At 49.8% G+C, this 9,456-nt stretch overlaps 2 protein-coding genes across 3 annotated transcripts; one reads left to right on the top strand and one right to left on the bottom strand.

Annotated features, from left to right (window-relative positions):
• Positions 1–453: 453 nt before the first annotated feature.
• Positions 454–3,452, top strand: LOC138801532 (ADP-ribosylhydrolase ARH1-like). Its single transcript, XM_069984449.1, has 8 exons — positions 454–563; positions 748–971; positions 1,054–1,152; positions 2,020–2,125; positions 2,203–2,282; positions 2,467–2,650; positions 2,757–2,971; positions 3,043–3,452. The coding sequence occupies exons 1-8, from the start codon at positions 553–555 to the stop codon at positions 3,198–3,200; spliced, it is 1,077 nt and encodes a 358-aa protein (XP_069840550.1). The 5' UTR covers positions 454–552; the 3' UTR covers positions 3,201–3,452.
• On the bottom strand, positions 3,409–8,853 carry LOC138801531 (uncharacterized). Of its 2 annotated transcripts, none has more exons than XM_069984447.1 (11): positions 8,769–8,853; positions 8,184–8,337; positions 7,335–7,419; positions 6,479–6,614; positions 6,160–6,349; positions 5,913–6,021; positions 5,469–5,500; positions 5,247–5,346; positions 5,061–5,126; positions 4,506–4,598; positions 3,409–4,422 (listed from the first exon to the last, which is right to left on the bottom strand). In XM_069984447.1, the coding sequence occupies exons 2-11, from the start codon at positions 8,324–8,326 to the stop codon at positions 4,279–4,281; spliced, it is 1,098 nt and encodes a 365-aa protein (XP_069840548.1). In that variant the 5' UTR covers positions 8,327–8,337; positions 8,769–8,853; the 3' UTR covers positions 3,409–4,278. The 2 variants fall into 2 exon arrangements, with proteins under 2 accessions (XP_069840548.1, XP_069840549.1); XM_069984448.1 differs by having other exon boundaries at positions 8,745–8,842.
• Between the last annotated feature and the right edge of the window lie 603 nt (positions 8,854–9,456).

Below are 9,456 nucleotides of genomic sequence, written 5' to 3'. Positions count from 1 at the left end.
AGCTCTCCGAGGTGTGATCGCTCCTTTTTAGGTGCAGACTAACCAGCAGATCTAATTTGATGCAAGTGTTAGTTGTGGAAATAAAAAATGACAGGGTGATTCCATAATTTTTTCCTCAGAATTAAGTGATTCCATAATTTTTTCCTCAGAATTAAGTGATTCCATAATTTTTAAAAATGTCACTAAAGTCCTGATAACGTCACAAATCTGACCACAAGGTGGCGACTGCGCGGGGAGATCACAGTCTCTAATCTCTGGACCCTGCTGGCTGATAACAGAGACAGAAACTGCAGACTGAGCACTGGATAACCAATGCACAACCACAACTCCCAGCATGCCCGGCCAACGTCTGGTGGTGACCGTCATATAAGTATATCAGGTTAATAATCAGCTGTGTGAACTCTGACCTCTGCAGACTGTGTCCTGAGGCACCCCAGCAGTGAAGGAGTTATACAAGGGACGGCCAGGTCACATGACACTCAGCACAGGGGGATTCTGGGAGAGTCTTCTGGAGGAGCGTTCACAGCTCCTGCTCCACACACAAAAGACGCCATGGAGAGCAAGTAAGAGACTTAAGCCTCTTAAAGGGGCAGTAACCCTGCAGTCCATGTACTCTCTACAGCAGAGATAGGGAACCTTCCGCCCTCCAGCTGTTGCGGAACTACAATTCCCATCATGCCTGGACAGCTGAAGGCCACAGCTGGAGGGTTGTATATAATGTCTCTTTCTGTTGATTTAATGTCTCAGGATGCCGTCACGTGATCTCTACGTAGCTGCCATGTTGCTGAGCGGTGTCGGAGATGCTCTGGGCTACAGGAACCAGCTTTGGGAATACTGTAAGTCCGGACCCCAGATCCACACAGAGCTACAGGAGCTGGGGGGGCTCCAGAACATCATGGCGGCTCTACCGGACTGGCCGGTCAGTGACGACACAGTGCTACATCTGGCTACGGGAGAGAGCCTGGCAACTGGTGGGTCCTGTATACTGTGACCAATAGAGATTATGGCAGCCAATCAGATCACTGCGTCACTGTCTTCATTGTGTGGGTGCAGGGAAGCTGAACGAGGAGCTGTACCAGGACCTGGCCGCGAGATATGTGACCGCCATGACTGACATGGAAGGAAGGAAGCCTGGACCCACCAGCATTCTGGGTAAGAGTTCACATCCAGAGCTGCATTCACAATTCTGCTCTCAATTTCATGCTAAGAGTAGGTGCACACTACGGAACCCAGGCGAATCACCCGCCGTGAATTTTGCAGCTCGCCCCTGCCCGCATCTCCGCCTGTGGCATAGACTCCATGCTATGGTCAGACAGATTCCGCCGTCCACCCAAAGAATAAACCTGCGGAATCCGTGGCGGGGATCTGCCCATGTTCCGTAGTGTGCACATACCCTAACTCACTACTGGAGTATAATACAGGATGTAACTCAGGATCAGTAATGTAATGTATGTACACAGTGACCCCACCAGCAGAATAGTGAGTGCAGCTCTGGGGTTTAATTTAGGATGTAACTCAGGATCAGTAATGTAATGTATGTACAGTGACTTCACCAGTAGAATAGTGAGTACAGCTCTGGAGTATAATACAGGATCAGTAATGTATGTACACAGTGACCCCACCAGCAGAATAGTGAGTGCAGCTCTGGAGTATAATACAGGATGTAACTCAGGATCAGTAATGTAATGTATGTACACAGTGACCCCACCAGCAGAATAGTGAGTGCAGCTCTGGGGTTTAATTCAGGATGTAACTCAGGATCAGTAAAGTAATGTATGTACAGTGACTTCACCAGTAGAATAGTGAGTACAGCTCTGGAGTATAATACAGGATCAGTAATGTATGTACACAGTGACCCCACCAGCAGAATAGTGAGTGCAGCTCTGGAGTATAATACAGGATGTTACTCAGGATCAGTAATGTAATGTATGTACACAGTGACCCCACCAGCAGAATAGTGAGTGCAGCTCTGGAGTATAATACATTTCTGTATATCCTACTCCCCCTTTCTCTTTATAGGAACTTCCCAGCTGCGTCCTGGGGAACCTGGCGGCTATAGAATCCCCTTTAACCCCTCAGCGACTGGATGTGGTGCAGCGATGAGATCCATGTGTATAGGGCTGAGGTGAGGCAATGCCTATCCGTGACAAGGTGGATAGAAGACTTCTCCTGGTATGTTAATGATTCTGTGTCTCTCCTCAGGTTCCCCCGTCCGTCTGAGCTGTCTCTTCTGGTCGCTGTCAGTGTGGAGAGCGGGAAGATGACGCACAATCATCCTACAGGTCAGAAACTCTGTGTTATTCCATAGGGGAAGGCCCTCACTGGGGGCAGTAATGGCGGCCATATTGGTTGTCACCTAGTTTTTCCAGCAACAGATATAGTATGAAGCCGCTGATCAGAAGTTTTCTCAGCTTGAGGACATTTAGATTTCCTCTTGTTCTTCATATTCCTCCTGTCTGTCTCCAGGGTATCTGGGCTCTCTGGCCTCCGCTCTCTTCACAGCCCTGTCAGTGCAGAGGGTCCCCCTAGAACAATGGGGTCTCCTCCTGCTGGAGACGCTCCCTCTGGCCCTGGACTACGTGCGCTCTACAGACACGGACGCGGAGCGGCACCTGGAGGTGTGGGATTATTTCCGTCAGTCCTGGGAGAGGTGAGAGGGGGGGTCCTAATAGAGACCGGAGCTCTTATTTCATGACTATTCAGCATTCTGAATAAGAAGGTTTAGGGCCCCTTTGATTGTGACTCTTTCTCCTCAGATACCTGTCGGAGAGGGGTCTTCAGCAGGGGAGCGCTCCAGCAGTCTTCCCCTCTGCTTATGGCCCTGCAGAGAGGGATGTGGAGTATGGGCGGTGGAGTCTGGATGGGTGGCCTGGCAGAAGTGGGCACGATGCCCCCATGATTGCCTATGACGCCCTGCTGGGGGCCGGGGATTCCTGGGAGGAGCTGTGCAGCAGGTCTATGTTTCATGGAGGTGAGTGAGGATTGGACAATGGCTCCTGTGCTGTGCACCCTCTTGGCCTTACAATGTTTTTTCTCCCACAGGTGACAGCGATTCCACCGGGGTCATTGCAGCCTGCTGCTGGGGGGCCCTGTACGGACTAGCAGGGGTCCCGAAAGGAAACTATAGTCATCTGGAGTACAGGGAGCGGATGGAGGCGGTGGCGCAATCCCTGCACAAGCTGGCCTGGGGAGAACACTGACAGCGAGGATCTCTGCGCTAATGCTCACTTCTATGGACATTACAGAACCCAAACTCTGACCCCCTTAAAGGACATGTCCACTACAAGGTGAAGCCTCTCCTGCTTATAGTCCAGTGCCTTTACCATCCATCTGTGCCTTCTCAGGATATAATAAGTAATAAATAAATTCTAGTCACTATTCAAGCGAAAAGGCTCGACTACGATGTCAATGTGAAGAAACATGGAAAATAAATCTTTATTATTATAAACGATGGATGTGAACCAACATAACTCTGACCCCGGCCTCCTATGCGATATTACTGTCAGTGTTCTGGATCACTGATACCGAGCAGTGTCCTGTGATGGGTCCCCGATACAGAGCTGTGTCCTGTCATGCGTCACTGATAACGAGCTGTGTCCTGTGATGGGTCCCCGATACCGAGCTGTGTCCTCTCGTGGGTCACCGATACCGAGCTGTGTCCTGTCGTGGGTCACCGATACCGAGCTGTGTCCTGTGATGGGTCCCCGATACCGAGCTGTGTCCTCTCGTGGGTCATTGATACTGAGCTGTGTCCTGTGATGGGTCCCAGAGACCGAGCTGTGTCCTGTCGTGGGTCATTGATACCGAGCTGTGTCCTGTGATGGGTCACCGATACCGAGCTGTGTCCTGTCATGCGTCACTGATACCGAGCTGTGTCCTGTCATGCGTCACTGATACCGAGCTGTGTCCTGTCATGCGTCACTGATACTGAGCTGTGTCCTGTCATGTGTCACTGATACTGAGCTGTGTCCTGTCATGCGTCACTGATACTGAGCTGTGTCCTGTCATGTGTCACTGATACTGAGCTGTGTCCTGTCATGCGTCACCGATACTGAGCTGTGTCCTGTCATGCGTCACCGATACTGAGCTGTGTCCTGTCATGTTTCACTGATACTGAGCTGTGTCCTGTCATGCGTCACCGATACTGAGCTGTGTTCGGGTCAGTTATGGGTTTGGGGGCATCAGCGTGGCACACCCCTTGGCAGATGGTGATGTGGCACTGGATGGTTACTGTGTTATATGAGGCGATGGAGGTTGCTGGGAGTCTCTATACAGGTGTTAAGAGAAGGTGCTGCCTGTGGGACGCAGCAGGAAGAGTCTGTGACTAGAGGTGACGGCAAGAAGAGGGGCGACTGACGGGCTTGAGGACGAGACGTCCAGACTGTAGACTCCGCCGGGCAGATCCACCAGGCTCCCGCGTGTCTGAGGAGAGATGGATGAGTATGACTATAGTGACAGTGTGGGGTGTGTGAGGATCTACGGTTATATATAATGTGTTCACTCACCAGCAGGGAATTACGGTCGATGATTCTACAAATGTTAATGTCGCTTCCTGCTGCGATCATGTGACCTGTACCCAACCAGCGGCAGCTGTAGACCTGAGAGACAGAATGGATCCTTATGTTAGTGACATGACACCTTAAGTTACTTGAGTCCTGAGGCGACCTTATTCTTCTCAGGGCATTCTGGGACTTGTAGTTCTGTAAGAGCCGTGGGCTGGGGATGACTACTCTACTTACATCTGGAGCTACAGCCACCATTTTGTTGGCTATATTATTCATCAGGACCAATAACCAGGCCTTTCTCTGCTCTATTCCTGCTGTTTCAGTGTCTGCTGTGATGCATGCTGGGAGATGTCAGGACTATATATCTGATACTGCTTCATTAGCTTATATGGAAACAAATGTTAATTTCCCAAAATACAATACATCACTGTATGGAGCATTGTGGGATGTCCGCATGGAGCTGGCATTCTAAAAGGTAGAGCGCAGAATTATGAATGCAGCTCTGATGTGAATGGATACGTATAACACACGTCAGACCCCCATCATGTGACTCACCCTAGAGGGCCCTCTGTAGTCATCAGGCACAGTCTGTATTTTCTGTCCAGTTTGAGAATCCCAGACCTGCAAAGATAAGAACGATTATGTAGTATGGCATGTATGACAGGAAGACCATGGTGAGCCGACCAATATGGCTGCCATTCCAATCGTTAGAAAGTCAATGACTACCTATAATCTCCTCACCTGCAGGTTCTCCTCCTTCCTCCATGATCCAATGAGGATCTCCTGAGTGTCAGGATCAATGTCTAGAGCGTCTCCACACACGTGGGGTCCAGAGATCCTCCTGTGGGGGGGGGGGGGGGGAAGAGATCAGGTATTTTACCAATTGCTTCATGTGTATTCAATTGCTTCATGTGTATTCAATAACAGCTATGCTCCACACCACCGGCCAACTCTCGCCGTTACCTGAGGGAATGCTTCTGTCTGATGTCCCAGAACTGTGAGAGAAGAGATCGACAAAATAAGAGGGGACATCAGAGCCAAAGATTACAGGGTTAAAATTCACGTCCTAGTCAGAGGAGGGCAAAAAGAAGCGCCCCCCCCCCCCCCTGATTGACTCCATGTCATGTGATTCCCCTAAGCCAAGAATGGGGAACCTTCTGCCTTCCAGCTGCTGCTAAACTACAATTTCCATCATGCCTGGACAGCCAAAGCTTTAGTTCTCCATGCATGATGGGAATTGTAGTTTTGCAGCAGCTGGAGGGAAGAAGGTTCCCCATCCCTGACCTAAGCAGATCAACTGCAATGGATGAGCTCCTTTGTTTCCTGGTGCTGAAGGCGATCCTGGCACTGGAGCATTATTACATAAGGACGATAAGATCTTCACACTATGTATACCGATTCTCTCACCTGGACAGTGTCGTCCCAGCCCCCGGATAGAAAATTCTCCTCACTTAACGGGTGGAAGGTGAGACCGAAGATCCGGGATCGGTGTCCGTCCATCACTGACAGAGACGGGCTGGGGAAGAAGACGAACGTAGACACGTGTAATATAGTGTGAGGGGGACGAGAGGATACAGGGGTTATAAGACAATATAACAGCCTGCCGCCCCCTGGAGACACCTTACACTCACTGATGGGGGTCACTGGCACACACCTGGGCTGGCACACGTTCACACACATCATGGTTTCCGCATCATATACAAAGATCTCGTCGCTGGACCCTGCAGTGAGGAAGTGGCTGCCAGTGGGGCTGAAGGTGGCAGCGAGCGTCTGTCTGTCTTCTGTCAGGGAGCGGATGCAGCTCTGAGTGGAGAGATGCCAGAACTTCACCTGACCACCTGCATCTGAGGGGGGCGACATAGAGATGTGATATGGGTAACATCTACATACCCAACACTATCACTCCCCTGACTGCCATCACAGACAAGACAGCAATGCCTCTATAGGATGGAGTAAGGAGCAGTGTATCTCACATGTAGCCAGGAGCAGGTCCCCCTTGGAGGAGGGTCTGGAGGGATGAAACCTCAGCGCGGTGACGGGCAGACGTTGTGCTATAGACTGGTCGTCCTTTAGGGTGTGCACATACTTCCCGTCAGGCATGGAGTACACCTGCAGAGACACAGAGTATTGCACACATACTGTACATGACATGTATGCTGTTATCTGCAGATTATTACTCCACTGCACTCCATGTATGCTGTTATCTGCAGATTATCACCCCACTGCACTCCATGTATGCTGTTATCTGCAGATTATTACCCCCACTGCACTCCATGTATGCTGTTATCTGCAGATTATTACCCCCACTGCACTCCATGTATGCTGTTATCTGCAGATTATTACCCCCACTGCACTCCATGTATGCTGTTATCTGCAGATTATCACCCCACTGCACTCCATGTATGCTGTTATCTGCAGATTATCACCCCACTGCACTCCATGTATGCTGTTATCTGCAGATGATCACCCCCACTGCACTCCATGTATGCTGTTATCTGCAGATGATCACCCCCATTGCACTCCATGTATGCTGGTATCTGCAGATTATCACCCCACTGCACTCCATGTATGCTGTTATCTGCAGATGATCACCCCCACTGCACTCCATGAATGCTGTTATCTGCAGATGATCACCCCCACTGCACTCCATGTATGCTGTTATCTGCAGATGATCAGCCCCACTGCACTCCATGTATGCTGTTATCTGCAGATGATCACCCCCACTGCACTCCATGTAGGCTGTTGTCTGCAGATTATCACCCCACTGCATTTCATCTGTGTTGTCATCTGCAGATTATTACCCCCACTGCACTCCATGTGTGGCATTACCTTTATTGTTCCAGTGATGAGACCGACAGCAAGAAGGGATCCTGAGGGGTTAAACCTACAGCTCATCACCTCCTCTCCGCAGTCACTGGGTGAGAAGAAGAGGAGACAATGAGGAGACGCTCCTGGGGTGATGGCTGCCGTGTATAATCTGCCCCCTGTATTATAACAGCTGGTTGTCAACTAAGAAGACTGCTGACTGTTTCCAAAAACAATAAGAAGGCTGGTGAGTGCAGCTCTGGAGTATAATACAGGATGTAACTCAAGATCAGTAATGTAATGTATATACACAGTGACCCCACCAGCAGAATAGTGATTACAGCTCTGGAGTATAATACAGGATGTAACTCAGGATCAGTTATGTAATGTATGTACACAGTGACCCCACCAGCAGAATAGTGAGTGCAGCTCTGGAGTATAATACAGGATGTAACTCAGGATCAGTAATGTAATGTATGTACACAGTGACCTCACCAGCAGAATAGTCAGTGCAGCTCTGAAGTATAATACAGGATGGAACTCAGCATCAGTAATGTAATGTATGTACACAGTGACCCCACCAGCAGAATAGTGAGTGCAGCTCTGGAGTATAATACAGGATGTAACTCAGGATCAGTTATGTAATGTATGTACACAGTGACCTCACCAGCAGAATAGTGAGTGCAGCTCTGGGGTATAATACAGGATCAGTAATGTACTGTATGTACACAGTGACACCACCAGCAGAATAGTGAGTGCAGCTCTGGAGTATAATACAGGATGTAACTCAGGATCAGTTATGTAATGTATGTACACAGTGACCCCACCAGCAGAATAGTGAGTGCAGCTCTGGGGTATAATACAGGATCTTACATCTCTCTCTCCAGGTGCAGTTCTCCCTCTGTACTCGGGTCTGGAATAGATTCCTGGGTGTCAATGTAATCTGGGGTTACCAGTTGGACAGAGGATCTGCTTGGAATCACGCAAGGTTTCGGGGTCACCAGCATCCCGGACATGGCTCAGTGCTCTGTGAAATCCAGAAACGAACAGATATTAATATGAGGATATAAGTCTGATGTAATATAATCCCGTCAGGGCTCGTATACATATACAATGTACTCTTCATGGTCTGCCTTTTCTATAAACTTCTACCATCCCTTTAAATTTAAAGAGATTCTCTATATTCTATCTACAGGACCAAATGTGACCCATCAGCTCATCCCGTGACAATTTATAGATGTGTCTGTGACTGCACAGGTAAAGAATACAGAAGCCATCGCCTGGAGCTCAGCAACTGCTGCTAAACTACAACTCCCAGCATGCCCGGACAGCCGAACAGCTGGGGAGTCCCAGGCAGGCGGTAGGGGTGTATAATGTGGAGGTCATGTACTGCCCGCAGGTCACACAGAGCTCAGTCTATTTTATGGTTATTACACGAGGTATCGATGCGATATGTACCGACTAGACCCGGTCTCCCGTCTATCTCTCCTCTCTTTAGCGTCCTCGCGTCTCCTAGCAACGTGACGGAAGTGACGTGGAGGCAGGCGGGGGCGGCGCTTAAGAAAGAGCGGGAAGATGCTGTAGTATAGATGCTTGTGTCGCCGCGGTCTCTCCTCACATGAGGGGGAGATTTCTTATAATTGCCGCTGTGTGTGAGGGTGATGAGGTGTAATGGCGGCTGTGTATGAGAGTGATGAGGTGTAATGGCGGCTGTGTGTGAGGGTGATGAGGTATAATGGCGGCTGTGTGTGAGGGTGATGAGGTATAATGGAGGCTGTGTGTGAGGGTGATGAGGTGTGTGAGGGTGATGAGGTGTAATGGCGGCTGTGTGTGAGGGTGATGAGGTATAGTGGCGGCTGTGTGTGATGGTGATGAGGTATAGTGGCGGCTGTGTGAGCGTGATGAGGTATAATGGAGGCTGTGTGTGAGGGTGATGAGGTATAATGGAGGCTGTGTGTGGGGGTGATGAGGTGTAATGGCGGCTGTGTGTGAGGGTGATGAGGTATAATGGAGGCTGTGTGAGGGTAATGAGGTGTAATGGCGGCTGTGTGTGAGGGTGATGAGGTATAGTGGCGGCTGTGTATGAGGGTGATGAGGTATAATGGAGGCTGTGTGCGAGGGTGATGAGGTATAATGGAGGCTGTGT

Source organism: Dendropsophus ebraccatus, chromosome 9 (genome assembly GCF_027789765.1).
Source record: "Dendropsophus ebraccatus isolate aDenEbr1 chromosome 9, aDenEbr1.pat, whole genome shotgun sequence".
In the NCBI taxonomy this organism is placed as follows: Eukaryota; Metazoa; Chordata; class Amphibia; order Anura; family Hylidae; genus Dendropsophus; species Dendropsophus ebraccatus.
This window is presented reverse-complemented; position numbering and strand designations above follow the sequence as displayed.

What these genes read in the sequence shown, in the direction of transcription:
- LOC138801532 (XM_069984449.1), top strand. An exon ending in TGGACCCACCAGCATTCTGG is followed by an intron (nt 1,153 to 2,019) that starts GTAAGAGTTCAC and finishes TTCTCTTTATAG; the next exon opens with GAACTTCCCAGCTGCGTCCT. An exon ending in TTCCGTCAGTCCTGGGAGAG is followed by an intron (nt 2,651 to 2,756) that starts GTGAGAGGGGGG and finishes CTTTCTCCTCAG; the next exon opens with ATACCTGTCGGAGAGGGGTC.
- LOC138801531 (XM_069984447.1), bottom strand. Translation starts at nt 8,326, where the DNA reads ATGTCCGGGATGCTGGTGACCCCGAAACCTTGCGTGATTCCAAGCAGA. An exon ending in TCATCACTGGAACAATAAAG is followed by an intron (nt 6,615 to 7,334) that starts GTAATGCCACAC and finishes GTGTCTCTGCAG; the next exon opens with GTGTACTCCATGCCTGACGG. An exon ending in ACTACAGAGGGCCCTCTAGG is followed by an intron (nt 4,599 to 5,060) that starts GTGAGTCACATG and finishes TCTGTCTCTCAG; the next exon opens with GTCTACAGCTGCCGCTGGTT.